Consider the following 23184-nt stretch of genomic DNA (forward strand, 5'->3'; position numbering starts at 1 on the left):
GTCCCGCCTGCGCCTTCCGGGGGCAAGTGTTGGCGTAGTGCCCCGGCTGGCCGCAGTGATAGCAGACGCGTGCAAGTGTCGAAGCCTGCTGTCCGGTAGGGGCTGCCGGACGTGGAGCCTGCGGTGCTGGCGGAGCTGGTGGAGCAGCACGAGCCGGAGGTGCCGGTAACCTCTGGCCCTGACCTGCCTGCTGCTGTCGAGGCGGGTACTGCTGCAGTGGCCTCTGCTGGTACTGCTGAGGGGGCCGGTACTGAGGCTGGTACTGCTGGGGCTGCTGGAGTCGAGGACGAGTGTTGCTGCCGGAAGCAACGGGGACAGCCTTCCTCTTCTTGTCATCCATCTCCAGGTGCTTGCGCTCGGTGTTGAGCGCACTGTCAACCAGATGGTTGAAGTCGTCGAAGCGGAGGTTGAGCAGCGCGTACTGGAGGTAGTCCTCAAGACCCTCCATGAAGTGCTCCTGCTTCTTGCGGTCATCCGCAACCTCGGCAGGGGCGTAGCGTGCCAGCTGAAGAAAGCGATCACGATACTCCGTGACCGACATAGTCCCCTGAATTCACAAAGACAGATAGATATCGGAAGGTTAACTCAAAATTCCTAAGGATAGAACAAGGGGCATTAGCTCAAAAGAAAACGCTGAATGATTATACTTAAGATTACCTGCTTCAGCGCAAGGAACTCCTTCTGCTTCATCTTCATAACGCCCGCGGGGACGTTGTGGCTGCGGAAACGCTCCCTGAACTGGAGCCAGGTGAGAGACTCGCGGTCGTGAACTGGGTGGGACTCCCACCAGTCCAAAGCTGCCCCTCGCAGCTGTCCTGCTGCGTACAAGACGCGCTCACGGTCATCGCACTGGGCGATGTCCAGCTGACGCTCCACTGCACGGAGCCAGTCGTCGGCCTGAAGAGGGTCGGACGTGTGAGAAAACGTCGGCGGGTGACCCCTCAGGAACTCAGCACGCCTGTCGCGAGGCTGCGGCGGTGGAGGAGGCGGAGGCTGAGTGTGAGCGTGCTGAAGAGCCTGAACGGTGTTGTTCAGGGTAGCCATCATCTGCATCTGGAGCTGGAAGTACTGCTCCGGAGTCAAGGGCGGAGGTATCGGGATCCCAGTACCCTGGTTGTTCTGACCCTGCTGCTGGCCAGAACCGGAACCGGTGCTCCTGGTGTTCACCATCTGATTTGAACAAAAGATTTCACGGGTAAGGATATTGCAAGAATAAACTCAGATGGATATGATAACTCTTTGCAGAAAAAGACTCAGCCATGATAAAGTAGACAGGATAGAGTTGACTGTTTTACCCCCAACGATCTAACTCATTTTATAAATTAGTTAACTTTAACATCTGAGTGATTTTCTTTAAACAAATTTATACTACAAAACTATGCAATCAGTCAAAAATCCAAATCAACCATGTAGCATAATAACAAGCAGGCAATTTTCACAACTTAGCCGAGTTTAGCAATAGACTCGACTAACACAACGCGTCGCATAACGTGCTATCGTGTTATTATAAATAGGTCACCTAGCTAACTCATGGTGGTCAGATGACTGATTCAGGCCAAAATCTACGAAATCTATTCTTCAGAGAGAGAAATCAAGGCAAGACGGGTAAAAAGTCATAGAAGTCAAGGGGTATAATAGTAAAATAGTTTCAGCAGACAAGGATTGGTGAGAGAAGTCCTAAAACTCGACCAGTTCTATCTAGGCTTCGTCCTACAGTCGATATGGCTCTGATACCACTCTGTAACACCCGGTTTATAAAAGAACATAAACCGAGCAATCATATACGTGACAGGATCAAGTCACACGTATATACAACAGAATGAACAGTATATCACAGCACATATCACGAATAAGACATAATAAATCGAAATACGAATGTTATTTATTACAATAATGACAAAATGTCTGATACAGCGGAAGCGAAGTACAAAAATACGAATAAAGCTCTCCGAAGCTGAAGCAGGGCGCCACAGGGACGTCGACTGGGAGACGAAGCACCTAGAAGTCCTCGTAGTCCTGGTAGCGCTGGACGAACTCCCTCGCATTGGCAGGAACTGAGCAGCAGTAGCGTAGCCAAGAGGAAAAAGTAGAGAAGAGGCAAGGGTGAGTACACAACTTGTACTCAACAAGTATAACACAAACTATGAGGCTCTAGGCTGGCTGACTCAACTGCATTAGCTTTTAAGTGTTGGCAAAATTTTATTAAAGCTATTTACTACGAGTTGTTGAATTACCATTAACCCAGTTACATAGTAATTAATCAGAATTGATCATACTACTACTGAGAACCAAACCACGACCAAGCCACCAAGGTAACCCCGAGAAGCACCTCCCTCGTCGGAAGGAGATAACTTCACTAATCAAAAGGAGGATCTGGGCCGCTCATAACCGTGAGCACGGCTAGTATACCAGTTTTACACTCTGCAGAGGTTGCACATCTTTACCCACAAGTCGTGAGCTACGCCAGTTGTTCATCACACTTCCTTAGGTGAGATGACTAGCGACTCACTACGAGGCCTTTACAAAGAATCTCGTTGGTAGGGAGTAACCGCGAGGGTGGATCAGCGACTATGGAGCAGGTCTAGTGGGCGTCAAGACACGAAGCACAGACGAAGCCACTCAGCACGAGGGCCATAGAAGCTTACCGCCCCTGCCCCGCAGGTAAGTTACTCCAGACCAAAAAGATCTAATTATTACGCCAAGTCTATCCCATTCTAGCCTTGTGGTAGCGCTGTTGTCCCAGGTTGTCGCTCTATGAACCGGTCCTTATGGAGAGTGGCCAACCAAGCACTAAGCACCGTGCTGGCCCCCTAAACCATGTTTCTACAAAACCATATTTTAACGAGACGTGAGCCTCTCAAGCACGAAGCACAGAGGGCCACTCTCAGAATTAAGTTCAAGTAAACCATTAATCAAATTAATTAAAAAGGACCAGAGTATGTTATAGCGCAGCAACCTAGCACAACTAACCAAAATGCAACCCAAGGATATATATAAAGGTTATAAAGTGGCTAGGAAATCCTTATAGGCATACAGTATTAAAATGCAGTATGAAAATGTATTTAAAGATGATAGGTTGTTCATGTTATACTTGCCTTCCTCATACTGCTCTGGCTGCTGCTCAAACTGCTCCGAAGATGGCTGCTCCGGGTACTGGTACTGGGGCTCCTCAGATGGATCAACGTCTACTCACGAACACATGGCCAAAACAATGCACAATAATAAACATACAAGCAAACACTAAAAAAAAAGCTAAAGAACAGTACATCAATACATAAAAACAGCAAGAAAAACTAAGCTAAAACTATTCTACGCGTTACAACGATCGCGTGGACATAAAGAACGCTAAAAACGGAGCTAAAACGCGTATTCTAGGCTAAAAACTAGGTTCAGGGGCTTATTTGTAAGAAAACTGAAGTTCCAGGGGCTTTTCTGCTAAAACCGAGGGCTAAAACATAATTAAACGTTAACTCCAGGGTCTAACTCGCAAAATTAGTAGCAAAGGACGGCGGGTTCTATTTCCAGAAAGGCCAGGGGGCTGCGTGTTAAAGTTTGGGCCAAACTGCAATTTCTTTTAACTAAGGGTGGACTGCGGGTTGATTTCTGGAAACTACAGGGGCTCTTTAACAAAAATCCCAGCCGAACCGTTACGCGCGAATCACGGCCGCTGGATCTCGATCTGGTGGTCCAGATCTGATCGGTTTGGGATCTAATCACGGCCGTCCAACGAAGATCGGGCGGCTCTGGATGGATGAGGCGTGGGCGGCGGCGCGGGGCAACGCCGGCGACGTTTCCCGCGGCGGCGCTCGGCAAAACTCGCCGGAGTTCAGCGATTTCGAGGCTTCAGGGGTTGGTTCGAGGTGGGGTTTGGCCTGGGATGATCACCGAGACATGCGTGATCCACCCAAGGCTTCTGCTGGGCGCGGGGAGGGCCGGAGCGGCGGCTTCGACGGCGGAGGCGGCTCGGCGGCCACCGAGTTCGTCGGAACTCGGTGCCTGGGCGCCTAGAGCGCGCCAGGGCCTACGGGATCTAGCGCACAGGGGTCAAGGGGCCCGGGCGGTGCTCACCGGGGGTCGTGGTGGCCGGAGACGTGACGCAGCGGCTCGGCGGCGAGGTACGACGGCGATGGCGTGACGGAGCTCGTGGCCGGGGTCGAGGAAGGGGCTTCCCGTGCTGCTGATCCACCGGGGAAGGTTCGCGGCGGTCCTGCAGCGGTGCCGAGGGGTCAGAGAGGCTTTGTGATTGCCGGCGGCGAGGAAATTGCAGTGGCGGTGCTTACCGGCGGCGGCGATCCTGGCAGAGGGATGCGGCGGCGCTGGTGGTTCGGGCGTGGAGCTGTGGGCGAGATAGGGTGCAGGGGGGGTCCGGCTTGGGCGTTTAAAGAGGCCGGGCGGAGATCGCGGTGGGGCGCAGCGGGATAAGGATCCCGGCGTCCTCGCCGGTGATCTCGGGGCTCTGTTTCGCGGCGGGGAGGAAGGAAAGGGGGAGAGGGAGCCGCTGACGGGTGGGGCCCAGGCGTCGGTGAGAGGGGGTCTGACGAGCGGGGCCCGGCTGCAGGCGGTGAGAGCGGGCGAGCGCTGGGCTTGCGTGGGCGCCGGGCGCTGGCGAGCTGGCCTGCGCGGGATGGGCCAGGCCGAGCGGGCTGCTGCGTGGCCGCGCTGGGCCGCGGCTGGGCAGGCCGGGGAGGTGAGGGTTTGGGCCGGACGAGAGAGAGAGAGGTGGGCTGCGGGTTGGGTTTTGAGTTTCTCTAACCTTTTCTATTTCTATTTTTCTCTTTCTAGTTCTAATTCAAACAAAGCTATTTGAATTCAAACAAAATTTGAATTCAACTCCTATGCATTCAAACAAAATAAAGCCATGCGCCAGCATGAATGCAACAAAAATTTAAACCTATGATAAATTTTAATTAATTTGGAACAAAAATTAGATTAAATGCCAACTAAACACAATAAACCTTAGAAAATTTAACTAAAGCCAATTAATTTATTAATAAATACTGAAATTTAAAATTAGGGTGTTACACCCTAGGATAGAAAGCAATTAGCGACCCTATTCACCCCCTCCCTCTCTAGGGTCGGACAACCCGGTGATCCTTACACCTTCGTAGGGTACATATTGAAAACCCTCCAATCGGGTAAGATCAACTGCGCCGGCGCGAAGAAGGTTTCCAACAAGCCCCTCGAAGGAAACAGAGGCCGCGTTGTTATTTGCAACGCTCATCACCTCACCGAGGCCCTCAAACTCAGACATCATCCAATCCAAGAGCTGAAGGATGACCTGGGAACCTTCGGCCGGCTCAGGCAAGGGTAAAGGCTCCGCGCCAAGAGTGGCAAGAGCCTTCTTGTACTCTTGGTACACTCCATCGGCTCGTGTGGCGACCTTGGTGAAGACCTGCTCGAGTTCACCCATTTTAGCGTGAACCCTCTCTAGCTCATTGATCCTCCCCTTGAGGGCAGCCTTATCATTTGCATCCCCCTCAACAGTCCTCCGAAGGCTCTCTAGAACCTTCTCATTATCCGAAGCAGTTGACTCCAGCTTCGAACACTTGACCTTCAGTTGCTGGTTCTCGTCCTTCAGAGCGAGAACCTCCGCCTCAGCCTGCCGTAGTTTGTCAGCTAGACCCAATCTCTCGGCGGCACTCGTCACCTGAAGGTCCGCATCCGCCTTGGCCTTCTGCATCAAAATACGACTGGCGTGGGCAAGCTTCTTGCTCAACTCAGCAATGATGAAGGCAGCGTTGGAGGTATACGCCTCTGCCACGGCTGCATTAAACTCTGAATCAAACACAAAATCACCTTCGGGGACACCAAAAAGTGAAGGAAGGCTAAACGTAATCAGACTCCACCCTACCCCTTTCAGGAGGAAGAATCCCAGTCGTTCCAGGCCCGTGCATCAGAGCCAAAAGTTGCTTCATCGACGCAGAGACAACTGCGAAGGAAATAAAAGAGGGATATTATAAGGTCACAAAACAAAGGGTTCACAAAAACAAGGAAGCGAAGCTTACCGGCTTTGTCGAGATTCAATCCCTCCAACACCTCCACCTCCTTATCCGAAGGTAGAACCGACGACCCACCGGGGAAATCCTCGCCCCTGAGAGAGAGCAGCGTCTCACCAACCACAATCTCCCCCTCCTCGACACCCGCCGCAAGGGTAGGCTTGGCGACCGCCGTCATCGAGGCCGGATCCTTCGGGGCACTGGCCGGAGCCCTGGTGGGCCTAGGCTCAGGCGGCTTCGGAATGTCCGAAGGCTTGGAGCCAATCTTGACGAGACTCTGAATCCTCCGGCGTTTGGTTATACCTTCGGAGGGACAATAAAGGTTAATCAGCGCCCTTGCCACCTCAAAACGACGGCCAGAACCAAAAAGCATGGTCTCGTACTCATCGCTAAGATCATAACGGGATCTAAAAAGCCTCCCTTCGGGAACTACAATCTCCCCGCCCACCATCCCCATGAGCTCTTCCATAAATGAGGGCGTACCGCTGTCGCCTGAAGAAACCTCCTCATCTTGTGCCTTCCTCTTGGCGCTCTCAGTCCTCGCAACAGAAACCTTCGTGCTCGAAGGTTTCCGGCCACGCCCGCGCCCCCGCGTGCCAATAGCCCCGGAACTCCCCACCTCCTCCACCTTAGCCTAACCTCTAGACTTCGACCCGGGAACCTCCGAACCAACGTTCCCGGATGGCATCATTCTCGGAATGGCGTTCGCCGGCACCGGCCAAGGTTCATAGGCCACGCCCATCTCAGCCAAACACCGGTTCAACCGAAGGTTCTCCCCACACACCTCCACCAAAGAGCCATACTCCTTCCTGTTCCAGGGACCCAATATCTCCGCAGCCTGCCACTCCAGCTCAACCACTATAACTTCGTCGCTGCAACCTTCGGGTCTCCGAAGCCCACAAACCGGAGACGTCACGTCATACTTCAAGCCAGCAAAACGCTTACGCTCGAACCTCAACGGAGACCAGCCAGCAGACAAAGGCCAAACCTTCGCAGCCAAAAACTCCTCCACCACATCCCTACCGCCACAAATTTGGCAAGCCGTCATGAAGGCCTCCAGGCATGATTTGAAACCTGGCCCACGCTTGCTAAAGGTAGGCTGATAGACGTGTTCGAACATCTCGATGTCCGAAGCCAACAGATACTTCTCCTCGTCAGAACCTTTGGGATCAGGAAAGCCAATCTTGGCGTAAAACCAGTATCCCAACCAGTTCCCCTCCCACTTGTTCTTATAAGCCGTCGAAAGCATAACCTTTTCTAGGCCAATCCTCTTGTTCGGCTTGCGAGGAACAAAGGTGCAACATCCGTTCTGAACCTCGCTAAGCTTAGCCTCCTCATCCACATACACCTTGCGAGGCTGGCAATGCAGCTGAAAAAGCCTACAAAAGGCATCCACGGACACTTCTCCTCCGAAGGTCCGCACCACCCACAAAAACTTGGCCAAAGCAATGATCCCGTTCGGGGTGAAGTGGTGCAGCTTCACGTTGAATGGCTCCAAAAGCTTCGGCACAAGTGGATCCATCGGAAGTCTAAGCCCCGCAGTAAAAAAATCCTTAAAAACCACAACCTCGCCGGTCTCCGGTACAGGAATCACTTCCGCCCCTGGAGGATGACAAACACCTTCGGCGAAATAGCCTTTCAAAATGTAGAAGTCTATCGTGCTCTGAGAAACGACATATGGCTCGAAAAGCAAAGTCTTACGTTTCTCCGGAGCCAGTAGTTCCGAAATGTCTGCGGACACCGCCGAAAGGCTCTCGCTGGACTGCTGCTGCTGAGGTGGCTGTGAAGCACCCATCTCTCCTTCGGAAGCTGGACTAGAGTCTGCACGAAGAACCACCCTCTTAATGAATGCCATATCTACACAAAAGCGAAGAAAGGCAAATTAGGAAAAAGGGTTCAATCGAACCTTCGATCAACCTCGTTGTTTGCTTAGTGCGAGCCATGAACCACTAATCCACTTACACCGAGAAAAACGAGCAGCTTGATCACACACGAAAGCGGAACCTTCGGAAGAAGCGCTTTATAGTGGAAAGCGTCGAAGGTAACCAAAGCTCGAGAGGGCACAGGATTTACCCCCCCCCCCCCTCCGCTTATATAGGCGAGGGAAAGCAACAGTACCAATGGTAAAATCGAGGAGTCGGCCGCCCAAGCGGCGCAATCGGAGCCTGACACGTACGCCACCAAAACCGACCGTTGCAGCCGACAGTTCGGGAGACGTTTTTCCTCGGGAGCTTCCCGAAGGTTACACGCAATCTTCTTCTTCAACGTGGGTTCAGACCGTCGGCTTCGAACCTCGCCCTCGAGGGGCTACTGTTGGGGATTGGACCTTCGGGTCAAGCCCTCACCCTCGAAAATGCTCCCTAACTCGTTTGCAGGGCCCCAACGAGAGGAAGGCAAGCATACCCGAAGGTGACGAATGGCTGCTCAGAAGCACAAGCTCAAAGACCAAGACCTTCGGTGACGAAGGATATCGCCTTCGGTTGGCCGAAGGTGACGAATGGTTGCTCAGAAGCGCAAGCTCAAAGACCAGGACATTCGGGCAAAGGGATCGCCTTCGGGAACGAAGGCGACGGCTGATCGCTCGTTGACGGAACCAGGGTTGTGACCCACGGAGCTCCCCGAAGGAAACGAAGACCTTCGCTTGGTGCAAGCGTGCGTGTAAAACGTGAATACGTGAGAAGGTCGGGTCTGTACACCTGAATACGTGAGAAGGCCAGAGTTGTACACCTCTAACCCTGTAATTTTACCCTGAAACCGGTTGTAAGTGAGCTGTAAATGAGTTGGAAGAGGGCAGTTTAGGAAAACCCGGCCGAAAGCTAGGGGTATAAATAGCCCCCTCTCTCCACAGTGTAAAGGGTTGAATTTTCCTGGCTATTACTGGAGAATTAAGTTTCTACTTTCATTGTCATTTTCATACTGTGCATGCTCCCTGTTTGGGTATCTAAGAAGCTAAGATCCCAACACCTAGCCTCCGCAGCGGGGATAGATCTAGACCTCCGCCCACCGCCAGGCCCGTCGAGCCCTAGCTTCCCTCCCAAACTGCTGCGGTCGTGGTCGTCGCCGCGTCGCGCGGGGCGGAGGAGGATCCCGCACCCCCCCCCCCCCCAATCCCCGACGGCGGTGGCGGGCGGCGTGAAGAGGAGGCGCTGCGGCGCTGCACTGACTGCGTCTACTTCCTCGCCTCGCCCCTCACCTGCAAGAAGGTTCACCGCGCGCGCCCCTCGCTACTAGTCTCCACCTTTGATTGCGAGTCTGTTTGGTTCCCTGGTGGTATTTCGGGCGATTGGAGCCTGTAATTCTATGCGTGAGGCGGGTTCGGTTCAGGGATAGGGCCTGTTATTCAGTCTCTCGGAGATGCTTATAGAGATATTATAGAGGTAGGATCACCTATATGTGTTCTTAAGACTATATGTGTTTAGGAGTGAGCGTGGAGCATGTATTTTAGCGTCTCCATCTGTACTGTATAATCGCGTTTAAAAAATCACAAAGATTAGAAGGGTAAAGAAAAGGAAAAGAAGAAGAAGAAAAACAAACATGGGCCGCACTCTACCAAAAAAGATAGGCCGAACTCCTTACTGAAGATGGGCCGTGCTGGGCCATGCAATTTCGTGGTGGAGTAGGAAGATGTGTCGCTTCTGCACGCACCCAGCCTCGGCGAAACGCGACGAGCCGCAGGGCGCAGGCCGAGCACGCCGCCGCCGGCTCCCTCCCCACCGCCACCTCCCCTCTTTTCTCCGCCGGATCCTCCCACCGCCGTTCCCACCTCGGTGTAGCGGTGGGGCAGCAGGAGTCGATTGGAGTGGAGATCCCTTCGGTCGTGGATTGATTTCGTCCTTTGTTCTTCTCGGCGCACCAGGTGACGGCACGGGTTTTTGTTCAAAATTCCTGCCGCATGGACAACGTCGAGTCCGCCCCTGACTCCCCGGTGCAGGCGCCACCGTCCTCCGCCTCGTCTCTCCCTAAGGTCCCTCTATCCCCTCTCCTCCTCTTCTCTTTCTCAAGGAAGGGGGCGTGTTATCATTGTCACTGATTGTTTCCTGTTGTTTTTGGTATGATATAGGAGCAATCGCAGGTGGAGTTGGAGCTGAGGCTTCTCCAGGCTCTCGAGTTCTACCCTCCGTCCAAACTCAAAGGTTGAACCAAACCCGTATCTCCGTTCCGTTCCTTGCTTGTTTTCCCTTGAAATAATCGTCAGTTTTGGTAACACCCATGCCAATACCACTAATTTACTGAGGGGTAAAAGGCTAAAATATGGAGACAATGAGTGAGCTATCTGAATACCAATGAACCATATTCATGCCTGCATATAACATATGCTGGTGTATAATGCCACAAAAACCATGTACTTGCACTTTGAAAGAACCAACATGTCCACATTGCTGAATCCATGATAGGTACATTTGCCAAGTAATTTGATGTGCAAGGTTAGAATTGTTTTTGTGGTTTGATGCATAAGCTGGAATTAGTATTGTAGAATAGCAGGTGGATTTGGAAATTGAAAAAAAATATATGCAATTTCCCATTCGACTGGAACCAACCTGGTTCGGAGTTAATCACCCGAGGCATTATCTCCACCTCCATGATGGAATAGCACCTTACATGTGAGAGCATTGGTCGATCAAGATTAAGAGCAATCAAACAGAGCACATGTGATAGAGGATGAGCTCAGATCCAGGGAGTGTGTGCTGTTAGTGTTGCTGGGCTGTTTACCAAGTTCCTGGCTAGCTTACCCTGGGCCAAAGTGTGCTGCTGCTCTTAGTTTTGCTGTTGAGTTGTGTTTTTTTTTTGGGGGTGGGGGGGTGTTGCTGTGGTGCACAAGTGGTACAAAACTAGAAATTTGAGGGACCGCTATTTTTTGCATGAGTGCGTGTGCACCCAGTAGTCATTAAGTAGCTTCACACCTGAGTATGACAGTATAAATAATTTGTATGACGCTGTAGAAGGCAAAGCAGGGCACCATTGACATTCATAGATGATTGCCTATTTTATCAAGTTGTGCTGATAGAGCGCTTTGCAATAGAGGTATAGAAGTTTTTAATCTTTGACAATTGACACAACATAAAATTGGTGCAGAATGATTAGAATGACGTAGATTATATTATACTGCTGGTAAAAGAGTGGTGATAATTATACATGATCAATGGACACAAGAGGTTCAGGAAAGAAATACTACAAAGAAATAGATAAAATGGATTGTCTGAAAAGAACTGGGAACCAACTAGTTCCTGTCTCTTGTCTAGGATTTGGGAATTCTGGCAAATATTGTTTTGTTAGCCAACATAAACAATATTCTAAAGAATACCTTTCTTTTATTTACATATGTTCTAATTTGGGATGCTTGTTTGTAGGCGTTCATCGTCACTTTGTTCTCTATGGCCTCATGGAATATTTGAGAAAAAGGTGGCTGCGTTGGAATCCTTCAATTTCCACCACAATGAAAATATATGGAATCTGGGCTGACCATGTATTATATTTTGCAGCCTTGACCGTCAATTCTCTGCTGATGAGGTTTTGCAACTATTGGATCGTTTCTTTAACCTAGAAATGCTGGTAATATGAGAAACCTGATATCTGAATTCCTTATGTTCCTTTTATTCTGGTCTTATATTTGTGTGAATGATTGGAATCAATTAGACTTGAGTCGTGCATCAGTTTACCACAATTTCACATTCGTGTCTAGAATCTACAGTGTGGTTTCAAGTTGCAAGACTTAATTATTATTTTTTGTTTTGTCGAAACAAATGCAGAAACCAGAGGATGATGAAAAGGACAACTTCAGTCAAGGGGAAGAATTTTCCTTGCCAGAGAGCTTTCTCAACAAGGAAGAATAATAGCAAGTAGCTCATAACATGCTTCACAATGGCATCGAAGGTAGGCATTGTACAGCTTCTAAATAATTGAATGGTTCTAGCTTGCTGTTATTTTTTTAATCATCATGTACGATCGCGATCGTAAATTGCTCTGGTCTTGCAGGTACTTCGAGTGTCCTCTGGAAAAGAAATCAGGGAGCTGGTTCTTAGTAACTCCAACTTCCTAGTAGTTGTCGTCTAGGCCATCCGATGGTAGTAGGCATCGGCACTGAAGGAACACTCAAACACTTGCTCAGTTGTGTTCTTGTTTACTGAGTTGTACAGATTTTGTTGACTCTTGGATATCCAATCAATCGAGTTGCGCGGTTGCTTCCACTAGTTACAAGGATTTTGCAATGCACATTTTATTTGTGTCAACTATGTTGTGGAATGCTTATTTTAGTCATTGATGATGGGCTTGAATTGCTCTACGCGGGCTTGAACCAAAATTAGACTGGGAATAAGAGATAATTAACAAATTGAAAGCTTAGACAGTAGGTTGATACGGATCCCAGCTCATTTTGGAATATAGTAATGAAAAGAAATAAACCCTGGTAGTGTGCCTGAATATGTCTGAGAAGGTTTTCCACTGTTAAACGTGTCTTCGAGCTTTACTGAATTTTCAAACACATATCATGAAGCACGCAATTTCAGGGAGTGACTTCTTTCTGAACAGATGGAGTTTTTTGGGCTCTTCCTGCTGAATAAGATTTGAAATACTGTCAAATATTGACAATCACTAAGCACAACAATTTGTTAACGGCGCATGCGTTATTCCCAACATAATGGGCTCAAGCTAAACTTAGGCCTCCAAAGGTGAAGTAGCTCATAACTATACCACATCAGTTTTTTACTCATGTGGAAGAGAGGGAAATAAGAACTATGCCATAGATTCCCAGCATAATGGGCTCCAGCTGATCTTATAAAACTACGCCAAAGAAAAGTATCTTCGCTTACAACTAGGTACATACTCACTTATAATATCAAATAAACGCACTATTAAAATTCTTTCATGTTGGATTTAGTGAAAACGATTTAATTTAAAACATTTACATACTTTAGATATAAGTTTGTGAATTGTGATAAAACTAGAGTCTTATATTTTAGAAAGGAGGATGGAGGACGATGTTGGCCTGATACTGGCTGAACGGCAGCAATTAACACTGAGCTGGAGCACTTGAGAGAACTGGAGGCATGTAGGAGGGTCGGTACTCCGTGGCCTGGCCTGCAGGCTGCAGGACTGCACTTTTTTTTTCTGAGGGAAGCCCCACCAGTTAGCGACCGAAAACCGCGGCGCCACGAGGCCACGACGTGCGTGCGCTTCGCTCGCTGGACAGGCCGCAGCGGCCGGCACATGGGCGGCACCGGGCAGTAGTCGGGCTCCAAAGCGCATCTCCTTTCCCCCGGATGAGCCCGTGACACCCACTCCGCCCCGCCAGGCAGCGTGTCGGCGGCGGCGCACGCCTGCGAGTCGATCGGCACCGGCGGGTACAGCCGCATCAACTCCGTGAGCGCGGCACCGGATGACAGTTCCTTCGCTTGGCACGTTGGCCGTTTACCCGACGCGTGCGCCCCGTCTTTGCACGCTGCATGCGCCCGTCTTTGCACGCCGCGTGCCCTCTCAGGTGGCGTCAGCTCGCGCTGCCTCGTCGCAGTAAGGTGTGGTTAGTTTATGAAAATTTTTGGATTTGGGTACTGTAGTATTTTTGTTGTTATTTAGTAATTAATATTTAATTATAAACTAATTAGATTTAAAAGATTTATCTCGTCATTTCTAGTTAAATTGTGTAGTTATTTATTTTTTTAACTATATTTAATACTCCGTGTATGTATCCGATGATTCGATGTGACGTTTAAGAAAAAAATTTCGAGGATGAAATCCGGAGCTGGCGGCAGGCCTGCTGCATAAGGCCATCGACGAACATAACGCAGCCGCCGTGTCGGTGGAGACCGGAGGAGTACAAGGCCGCGCCAAGCTCTTCCACTGCAGCGATGCCGGGCCGAAGCCCAACTGCGTCGCCGTGGGAAGCTCCCCACGCTTTCAAGGTGCACGACGTGGACTTCGGATTCGGCAGGCCCGAGCGCGTGAGCAGCGGCGGCAACAACAAGTTCGACGGATGTACCTGGGCGTCGCGGCGAGGGAGGCAACGACGTCGAGCTGGCGCTGTAGCAGGAGCCGATGCAGAGACACGCAGACTTCCTCCTGGATGCTATGCTACGGCCTGTCGCATTCTTACAAACAACCTGTTGGTTTATTATATTAGTATATCCGTTGTTGCTTGCTTTGTCATTCCAATCAATCATCGATTATGGTCTAGTATCTTGTTATATGTACCACTGGAATTGATCGTTAAGAATAAATAAATCTAGTAATGATTGATTCTCAGGCACCTTTTGTTGTACTAGCCAGCCCTTCATAAGTACTCTCTGTTTCATTTCAAATTATAGATAGTCTATGGGCACTATACTAGTATATGTACAAAGAGTAAATAGAAACAAAGTTGATGGTATTATATACGTCTATTATATTAATTGTAGCAATGTATGGGCACTATGCTAATATATGTAAATTAAAAACATAGTTTAGTTCGTTCAATCAGACCCGCAGTTGTAATATACTCACAACTATTCCCTATTTCCACTTCAATTACAGTGTCTTTCCAAGTTGTTTGCCTATACGCGCGCGCACAATTAGAGCTGCTCGTCGCTGTATCACTCCGAACCACCGGGAATTTTTCATCTAAACAACGCTAGATTTGTTGTAATTACAAAGTTGTTTAGATCTGATTCTCGGTGCACTCTCGATGAGCAGCACGACTTTGTTTAGATCTGATTTTTTATATTTAAATGTTGTGTCGATTATTTAAACACCAGAATGATTCTAAATGAAAAAAGTTTGAATTACAAAGTTGTAGATCTCGTCGAGGTCTATAATTTTCGTATAAATTTTATCTCCATCCGAATCCATATGAATTTGTTATAATTTTTTGAAAATATGCTACAGTGAATTTCTATAGTACCGTCTGTTGCTTTGTTGGTAAGTCGCTACAGTGCAAGTGAAAATTGTTACACTAACCTTTCGCCGGATGAACCGACGGTATATTTTCTACAGTGCACCTACCGCCGGTGAAGCGTCCCCTCATAAGAGAAGACTTAAATGTGTTACAAACATCAGTCCCAGGAGGCTGATGACACATTTATTACATCAGATGGTTCATTACCGTACAACTCTACGAGCAGAGAAACGCCACTATTGCGAAGATTACAATCCACACACACACGCAATGATATTAAAAACAAAAAGAAAATCATCAGAGTCTGGCGCCATGCGGTATCTCCTGCGGGTGACCCTAATCCACAGGCAAGGCTGGGTGCAGGACGGTACCCCTACTCAACGTCGTCAGTTACAAAGTCTGGATCTTCTTCTATAAAAATAAAGAATGGGGTGAGTACAAACGTACTCAGCAAGTCCAACCACAGCCACGGGGGTTATATCAGAATAACATGCTCAGGTAAAACAAGGATAAGGTTATGGTTTAATTTGCAGAAAACTAAACTTTATGCAGGGGTTCGTTTAGTCGAAAACATTTCAAAAACCAGTTTTGGTATTGAGTAACACGGAGTTCAAGTTTTAAACTGTTACCGGACTCCCCGACCGTCGTAGCACACGGCACAACTGCCGGACACATTTCCAAAACAACTCACGCTAGCCCAACCCAAAGTAAACACTAGTTGTGAGACCACACCGTAACTCGCCCAGTACCGTGGGCATGGACTATTCGAATAGATTTCAACTCTGCAGAGGTGTGCAACTTTACCCACAAGCGGGGTACCGCAACACGATCACCTTAGTGTCGGTGCAGATCCCAACAAAGCCATTACCCACCCTAGCTAGACCTGACTAGCCATCACGGGATGCACCAAGGGGTCATCGACCGTTCACCTAGGTTTAACCAGGGCATAAGTCACTCGGGGCTTATCCCTTCTCCTTAGTCACCCATTGCTCTCGGCTCTCCTGATGGCTATCAGACTAACTAGTGGGATTTATGCTAAGCCATTGCCCATACAACGGTCGAGTGGTTTGCACGATAGTGGAGTTAGGTGAGATGTAACACCAACTCGGTCCTTAGGGGTGACAAGATGGATATCTCCCTTCCTTGCTCTGCCACACCGGCACGAGCACACCAAACGGCAAATCACACTGAAATGCCATCCATCCCGTCTAGACTCATCTTTCGAAAATCCACTTTTATCCCTTCCCACACACACACCTTTTCTTTATAAAACAAGTTGTATAAAGTAGCAGATCCTAAGCATTCTAGTATCGATTAACGTCCAAGCAAAATCAGACATTAATCTAGGTGGTCAAGAAATGATCATAACAAATCAAGGGGTGGCAATCCAACCGTGTTTTTAGCAAGTAAAACATATATAATTTTGTAAAACATGTCAATGGGTTGTGTTTATAAAAATTAGGACAAAAGCATGCATCAAAGGGCGGTATTGAACTTGCCGTCTTCGAAGCCTTCAGGGAGATCCTGGTCGAAGCACTGTCCTTCGGGCTCGGGGTCGCGAAGCTGGTCCTCGTTCACGGGCTCGTAGCACTGCTCGTCAACGGGCTCTCCTTCGTTCACACCGTGGTTTATGACATGCACAAACAAACACACAATCAAGAAAAGGAAATAAAAGTTTTATCGTTGAGCTCGAATCGGGAATAATTAAGATACGGAGTTCGGAGTAATGTTTTCATGTGGTTTCCTAATAGCATGGCCAAAACTAGGTTAAGAAAGGCGTGGTAAAGTTTCGGGCCGATCAGAGTTCGTTTGGTGCATAAAATAATAGAGCAACGGGATGATTAGGGTTAAATCAGTGGTTCAGGGGCTTGTTTGTAAGTTTTTCTGGAAAAGAAAGGGCTTGGTTATAATTTCTAAGAATATGTGGGCCTAATAGAAGAGTGTAGGGGTCTATTTGTTATTAAGTTTAACTAGCGGAGGGTTTGTTTGCAAAATAGGAAAACAGGAAGGGTGTTTTTGGAAAAAAAGGGTTATAAAGGGAGGGGTTCTTTAATAAAATGGGAGGAGAGGGAGGGCCTAAAAGCAAAATGGCCACTCATCCCCTTCCTCCCGATGCGGAACAGGGGAGGCGGCCAAGGTTGTCGGCGGCGGCCAATCCGGCCGCTCCGGGCCTCGGGGGCGGCCGGGACCGAGGGGAAAAGGGAGAGAGGGTTGCGGGGGATCGATCCCCAGCCTCACCTCTAGCTAGGGTGACGCGCAGAGGCGGCTCGGCGGAAGCGGGCGGCAGTGGGCGGAGCGGTTCGCGGCGCCGGTGCTGCTGCGACTCGGGAGGAGGCGGGCGGCGGCTGTGATAGCTTGGGGTGTGGAGGAGCGACGCCGAGGAACTTTTATAGGCGCACTAGGTCGGTGAGGCGGAGCGGGTAGGTGCGGCTGGTGGGGGCGGTCCAGCGAGCGGCGCGGGGCGAAGTAATGGCGTGCGGTCGTCTGCTTGCGTCGTGACGCGGCGTGCGGCGAGGGCGTGGGCGCCGAGGCCGTCGTCGAGCACGTGGTCTTAGCGGCGAGCGGGACCGGGTGGCCAGAGAGCGGCGTGGCCACGCGTGTGCGTGCGCGCCAAGGCGGCGAGTGGCACAGGGAGGTGGTGTTGGCGTGGGCCGGCGGGCGGCGCGGGCACGAGGAGGTGGCAGCGGCGGGCGGCTCGGCGTGCGGCGCGAGCACGCAATGGTGGCAGCGGCAGGTGGTGCGGGCGCGTGGAGCACGCGCGGGGCAAGCTCGGGGCGTGCGCGGCTCGGGCACGAACCTGGAGGCCGCGACGTCGCGGCGGGCGCGTGAGCGGGGGAGCAGGCCGTGGTGGCGAGCAGAGCGGCGCGCGAGGGAGAGTGAGGCCAGAGCCGGGGAGTTGCACGGCTCGGCGCGGCGAGCGCGTGCGCGTGTGCACACGGTCCCGGGGTGGCTCGGCGCAATGCGGTGTACGGCCAGGGGCATGCAGGGGTGAGCGGGAGGTGGTGCGGCACGCGCGCGTGTGGGAGCGGGGCGTGCGCCCGCAAGCAGAGCGGCGCGGCTGAGCGGCGCTCGGAGGAGGTGTGCGGCAGTGAGCAGTGAGGAAGAAGAGAGAGGGCAGGGAGGAGGAGAAAAAAAAGAAAAGGAAAGGGAGAAATGGAAAAGAGAAAAAGAAAAAGAAGGAAGAGAGAGGGCGGGATTCGCGCCGATCGCGGCGCCGACCGCGACTGCACGCGCACGCGTGTCGGTCGGGCGTGACGCGCGGCACAGGAAAAAGAGAGGGCCGCGACAGGGATTGGACATCGGGATGTTCGGAACAGGGAAAATTCCCGAAATAATAGGATTAGGACTTTAGGGAAAAACTTGAGCTCAACGATGAAAAACGTTTTTTTGAAACTATTAAACGTACGATTTAATTTGGTGAATTTTGGGATGTTACAGCCGGTTCATCCGGCGGTACCTACCTTCCGCCAGATGAACTGGCGGCAGGATGACATTTTTGCAAAAAAAAGCAGCATATATTTTTGATAAATCGGAAAAAAAATAATATAAAAATTAAAAAATTCCTACATGTATGTTTATTCATTTCAGCCCAGCCCACCAAGGCACCAACCCACTTAATCCTAATCCTAGGCCCCAGCCGCCGCAGTTCCCGCTCCCGCTCCCGCACCGCATAGGGCACAGCGCCCCGCCGCGCCCCGCCGCGGCGCCGCCTCTCAGGCCCCCACGCGGCCGCGCCACAGCGCCCAGCCGCTCACCGTGCCACGTCGCCATCGCCCGCCGGCTGCCGCCGCACCACAGCGCCCACCGCCCGCCTCCACTGGCAGCGCGCCTGCGCCTACGCCTGCGCAAGCAACCGAGCGTGCAGCCGTGCCGGCCCCCGAGCCCGAGGCGGCGAGGCCCCTTCTCCCCGGCATCGCTCTCCGCCTCTCCTCGTCAAGACCTCGACTCGACTGCAGTCTGCAGGCCGGCCAGCAGGGCGCCACTGGCCACCGCCGTCCGCCAGTTCCTCAGACTGGGGGTGGATTTGATTTGATATGTGATATGTGAAGTGTGAGAAAATTGGGTAATTCGGGTAAATCCGAACTCGAACCAAAATTTTCGGGTACCCGAATTTTCGGATTCTTTTTTTTCAAACTAATTTCGAGTAGTATTTTTGAAAACACGAAATTTCTAAAATCCGAAATAACCGACTCGAAATTTTTAGGTAACCCGAACGCCCAGCCATACCTGCAGCTGCCATCCTGCCATGGCCATGGCGTCCGCCCTTGCGCTCCTCCTCGCACCCCGGCCCGTCTCCGCGCGGCCCACCTCGCCTCATCTCCACTCCCGCCGCCTCGCTCTTCCTCCTCCCCGACCCACCACCCTCTCCGCCCAAGCCGCCACCAACCCGCGCAAGGCCGGGGCCGGGCGTCTCCAGCAGCTCCTTGCCGCCTCCTGCTGCAATAATTCCGCTCCGGCCGCAGGAACCAAAGGAGGAAGCGCTACCGGCGCGAAGGATTGGCGGTTCTTCTTGGCATGGTAATTCGATTCTGCGCTCAGTACGTCTTATGCTCTGCCTGCAGCTGCTACAGATTTATGCAGTGCTAACATCTTCAAACTGTATTTTTTGCAATACTACAGGTATTTGATGTCTCTTGATAAGAATCCGATTGCAACTAAGGCGGTCACTTCTGCTGTGCTAACTCTGGCCGGGGACCTCATCTGCCAGGTACATTTGTAGCATTTGGCTTCAGTCTGATGCAATGAAGCATGGATTTCGTAGTGACTTTCAGGCAGCCTAGTACGTCTATGTTTCTGTCTGTTTTGTAGACCACAAAACTGTCAAGTTTTATGGTTTCATATAATCAAAGCACTATCTACCAACCTAATTGTGTTCAGATTTTTTCCCAGTGCAAATCAGTTGTATGAAACTATGAATCCACCATGAATCTCGGTGTCCGGATAATCCCACTGAAATTTTGTTGCCAACCATGATGTTCTGTAGATTATGTGGAGTTATTTTTGTTTGCAACATTAATATATAATTTCCACTGGCCTTTGCTGGGGTAGGTACTTATGGAACTTGAAAGACCAAAATTCTGTCTTTTTTTTTTAAAAAAAAAAGACCAACACTCTCAGACAAGCAAAGTAATACAGACTCCTATTCTACTGTATGACAAAAGGGTATTGTTACCAACTTTGTGAAATCACGTATAAATGTATGCAAGTCAAAATTGAAATATAGAGTTTAAACAAACAACTAACAAGCAAGAAAACAGAAACAATCTAAGAAATCCAATCCATTGACTCTATAGGGGACTGCAGCAAGAAGTGTATCGCAGCAATGATTGGAAAACATTCTGATTTCATTGTCTGAAATTGTTAAGGTTGAAAGCTTGCCTCTCATTGAAGTGTTTTTATCCTATATTCATGGCAATCGCTGTTGTTTGCTACTCATACACTTAAAATGTGTAGTTCTAAATCCACTTTTCTTTCTATCCCAGCTTGTGATTGATCGAGTTCCAGAGCTTGATTTAAGGAGAACATTTGTGTTCACATTTTTGGGGCTTGCCCTTGTGGGGCCAACTTTACATATCTGGTAATCTTTTCTGAGCTGAAGTAATTGTCACTTTATCAGTACATAGTGTAGTCAACATTCTCCGCCACTGCTCTTTGTTTGATAGTTACTCTTCATATGCAGGTACCTTTATTTGAGTAAATTAGTGACAATCAGCGGAGCATCAGGTGCCATTGCTCGCCTTATACTTGATCAGGTTTTGCATTCTTTTCCTCTTTCCCTTGCAACCCTGAGGAAATATATTGTAGTCATGACATTTTCTTGTGTGTCCTTCAGTTTCTTTGTTTCAATGTTTCTACAATTATTGTATTTGCTTTTGATGTTGTCTTAATCTTCTCCTTCTCAGTTCATTTTCTCTCCCATTTTCATCGGCATTTTTATGAGCTTACTAGTCACCTTGGAGGGAAAGCCCTCTCTTGTAGTGCCAAAGCTTAAGCAGGTGAGCCGAACCTTACCATACTCTTTCACCCCCTGACACGACGTGCACATACACTTTTCTGGCTATCTAATTTTCATTTCTGACATCTACAGGAGTGGTTATCGTCAGTGTTGGCAAATTGGCAATTATGGATACCGTTTCAGTTTCTGGATTTTTACTTTGTTCCTCAGAAGTTTCAGGTCTTTGAAGATACTCATGTTCACAAGTTGTTATATTAGCACGCTTTGTGTCTTGCCCTCACCAACTTACTGCCATTTTTTTCAGGTGCTTGCTGCTAATTTTGTAGCCCTTGCATGGAATGTGATTTTGTCATTTATGGCTCATAAGGAGGTTATTGCGAAATAGGTACTATTAGCTGGTCTATCTTACCCTGGCTTTAGGCTCTTTAGATTTACTTACTGTTGTTTATAACAAAGAAGTAGTAAGTGAACATAAAATTGGTATGACATGTCTTTCCTATTGGTGCTTCGATGTGGTTATTCATCATTTCCTGCTGATGACATTCATGCAAGCAATTTTCCTAGAACAGTGTATCTGTGATCGTGCATGCACATATTTCTCTTTCCCGGTTACTTTATGGTAGGTGCTGCATCTCAATTTCATGTTCCATTCCGGGAGTAAAGAATAATTGAAATCTCCTGTACTTCAATTTGCACTAATGATGCGTTAGGAACTTATGGTCTATGATATTTATTTATTTATTTATTTTTATGATGAGGCATATGTGCTGCGTGTGACTTTTTCAAACCCAAATTTGACCTATGTGCTCATAGTTCATCAAAATTGAGTGTGTCAGGTGTTTTCTCTCAGACATATTGAATCTGATGTGCATTACATGATACTATGCATCATGGAAGTAGATGGTATAGTGGACCAGCATTCACCAAAGTGTTTTATAGGTTGAGGAATTTACTGTCCTTCCATCCTGGACTCTGCTAAGATGTGTTTGAACTGCGACTTTGTATCAAAAAGTTTTTTCTTATTTTTTGTGACTTTCAAATCAAATGGGGGGATAATGGTTCACATACTAAACCCCTTTTCTAATGGTTATTGTTCATGGGCTTAACATCATGTTGTTCTGAAGTTATTGTCACTTGACATCCCAAAGTCAGACACCATGATAGCTTCCTATGCCTTTCCCAGTTCAACATGATGTTAATTGATGCTAAAGTTTTTTGTTGTTGTTGTTTTTTAGCATCTTGTGGACTCCTATGCAGATTTTATGTCAATTTTACCATGATTATTAAATGTCTTGCTATCGTGGACTCCAATAAGACGTGTTTTAATAGTAGGTAATGAAAGATCTAAAAAGAGAGGAGATGGCACTAGGCATTGTGTATGCCTCTTAGCTTCTCTTTCGTTTTCTTTCTGGCTAGCCCAGCTCAGTTTCTCCGTGCTTTACTCTGTGATAATGAACTTTCATTTCTGGACCTAGTTTTCCGGCACCCCGGGAGGCAACACTGTGGATGACTTGTGACTGCCTATTGTAACTTTACCTCCAAAGCCAGAGCTGTCAGTTTCCACCTTTTGCAATTTAACTTGATCAGAATATACCTTTTGTTTTTTTGCAAAAGGTCTTTAAAATCAAAGGCGACGTGGTCTAAAAGTTGATGTTCTGGATTAAAATCTTGTTGCATGACTGCTAGCACTTACTGTGCGAGTATTAGGATAAGTTGATTTTCTTGCTGTATTTAAAATTTCAATGTTTTCAGTTAGTAATTCTATACTTCATCAATTATGTTGTCACTCACTTATCACTCGCCTGCTCTTTGTTAATATCTTAGGTTTCACTACGAGTGTAGCTGCCCACCAGAGCAATTATTTCTTGCGGGAGCGAACTTCAAGAGAGAGTGGTGGCCAATACTTGCAGGTAGATGTAAATTATTGTGCAGGGGTGCGTCGTTCTGATCAAAGTTGAAACCGGATGTATCATGGTGATGTATAATATGCTGGAGGATCATGGAGTTGTAGGTTTTCCGGTGTGCATTATGTTGATCTATCACACCTCCTATTTTTAGCATTAACATGTGCGTTATTCTGTATTTCTGTTATGATGGATCAGTGGATCCATGAATGGGCAGTGTTGCACATGCATGTTGCACCGTGTTCGGCAGGCTGGAGCTGGAGGATGGAGCTGGAGTGGTGTGAGAGAAAAATACTGTTACCTAGCTGGTGGCTGGAGACTGGAGCTGGAATGGTGTGAGAGAGAAACACTGTAGAGCTGGAGTGCTGTATACCAGCCGAACACAGGGATTGTTGGGCATTGGCCTTGTGTTGGTTGCTGTGTAGCTGGATCAGCAGCAGAGGTGATAGCCAGCTACCCGCGGCG

General features: G+C 49.0%; 3 protein-coding genes across 3 annotated transcripts; all 3 read left to right on the plus strand.

Moving 5' to 3' along the window:
- Positions 1 to 9631: 9631 nt before the first annotated feature.
- On the plus strand, positions 9632 to 12208 carry LOC120661347. The gene is made up of 6 exons (XM_039940174.1): positions 9632 to 9960; positions 10057 to 10129; positions 11345 to 11396; positions 11477 to 11546; positions 11744 to 11867; positions 11970 to 12208. Exons 1-5 carry the CDS (start codon positions 9889 to 9891, stop codon positions 11825 to 11827), a joined length of 351 nt encoding a protein of 116 aa, XP_039796108.1. The 5' UTR covers positions 9632 to 9888; the 3' UTR covers positions 11828 to 11867; positions 11970 to 12208.
- Positions 12209 to 13837: 1629 nt separating this feature from the next.
- LOC120662782 (vegetative cell wall protein gp1-like) lies at positions 13838 to 18892 on the plus strand. Its single transcript, XM_039941859.1, has 2 exons — positions 13838 to 13953; positions 18448 to 18892. Exons 1-2 carry the CDS (start codon positions 13838 to 13840, stop codon positions 18890 to 18892), a joined length of 561 nt encoding a protein of 186 aa, XP_039797793.1.
- A 169-nt stretch (positions 18893 to 19061) lies between these two features.
- On the plus strand, positions 19062 to 22906 carry LOC120661348 (protein sym-1-like). The gene is made up of 8 exons (XM_039940175.1): positions 19062 to 19377; positions 19480 to 19567; positions 20343 to 20437; positions 20540 to 20612; positions 20763 to 20855; positions 20948 to 21034; positions 21120 to 21200; positions 22640 to 22906. The coding sequence occupies exons 1-7, from the start codon at positions 19106 to 19108 to the stop codon at positions 21198 to 21200; spliced, it is 789 nt and encodes a 262-aa protein (XP_039796109.1). The 5' UTR covers positions 19062 to 19105; the 3' UTR covers positions 22640 to 22906.
- The last annotated feature ends 278 nt before the right edge of the window (positions 22907 to 23184 follow it).

Source organism: Panicum virgatum, chromosome 2N (genome assembly GCF_016808335.1).
Source record: "Panicum virgatum strain AP13 chromosome 2N, P.virgatum_v5, whole genome shotgun sequence".
Classification (NCBI taxonomy): domain Eukaryota; kingdom Viridiplantae; phylum Streptophyta; class Magnoliopsida; order Poales; family Poaceae; genus Panicum; species Panicum virgatum.

What these genes read in the sequence shown, in the direction of transcription:
- LOC120661347 (XM_039940174.1), top strand. Translation starts at nt 9,889, where the DNA reads ATGGACAACGTCGAGTCCGCCCCTGACTCCCCGGTGCAGGCGCCACCG. An exon ending in CCGCCTCGTCTCTCCCTAAG is followed by an intron (nt 9,961 to 10,056) that starts GTCCCTCTATCC and finishes GGTATGATATAG; the next exon opens with GAGCAATCGCAGGTGGAGTT. An exon ending in CCCTCCGTCCAAACTCAAAG is followed by an intron (nt 10,130 to 11,344) that starts GTTGAACCAAAC and finishes GCTTGTTTGTAG; the next exon opens with GCGTTCATCGTCACTTTGTT.
- LOC120662782 (XM_039941859.1), top strand. Translation starts at nt 13,838, where the DNA reads ATGCCGGGCCGAAGCCCAACTGCGTCGCCGTGGGAAGCTCCCCACGCT. An exon ending in AGCAGCGGCGGCAACAACAA is followed by an intron (nt 13,954 to 18,447) that starts GTTCGACGGATG and finishes TATTCATTTCAG; the next exon opens with CCCAGCCCACCAAGGCACCA.
- LOC120661348 (XM_039940175.1), top strand. Translation starts at nt 19,106, where the DNA reads ATGGCCATGGCGTCCGCCCTTGCGCTCCTCCTCGCACCCCGGCCCGTC. An exon ending in GGGCCAACTTTACATATCTG is followed by an intron (nt 20,438 to 20,539) that starts GTAATCTTTTCT and finishes CTTCATATGCAG; the next exon opens with GTACCTTTATTTGAGTAAAT. An exon ending in TTGTTCCTCAGAAGTTTCAG is followed by an intron (nt 21,035 to 21,119) that starts GTCTTTGAAGAT and finishes CATTTTTTTCAG; the next exon opens with GTGCTTGCTGCTAATTTTGT.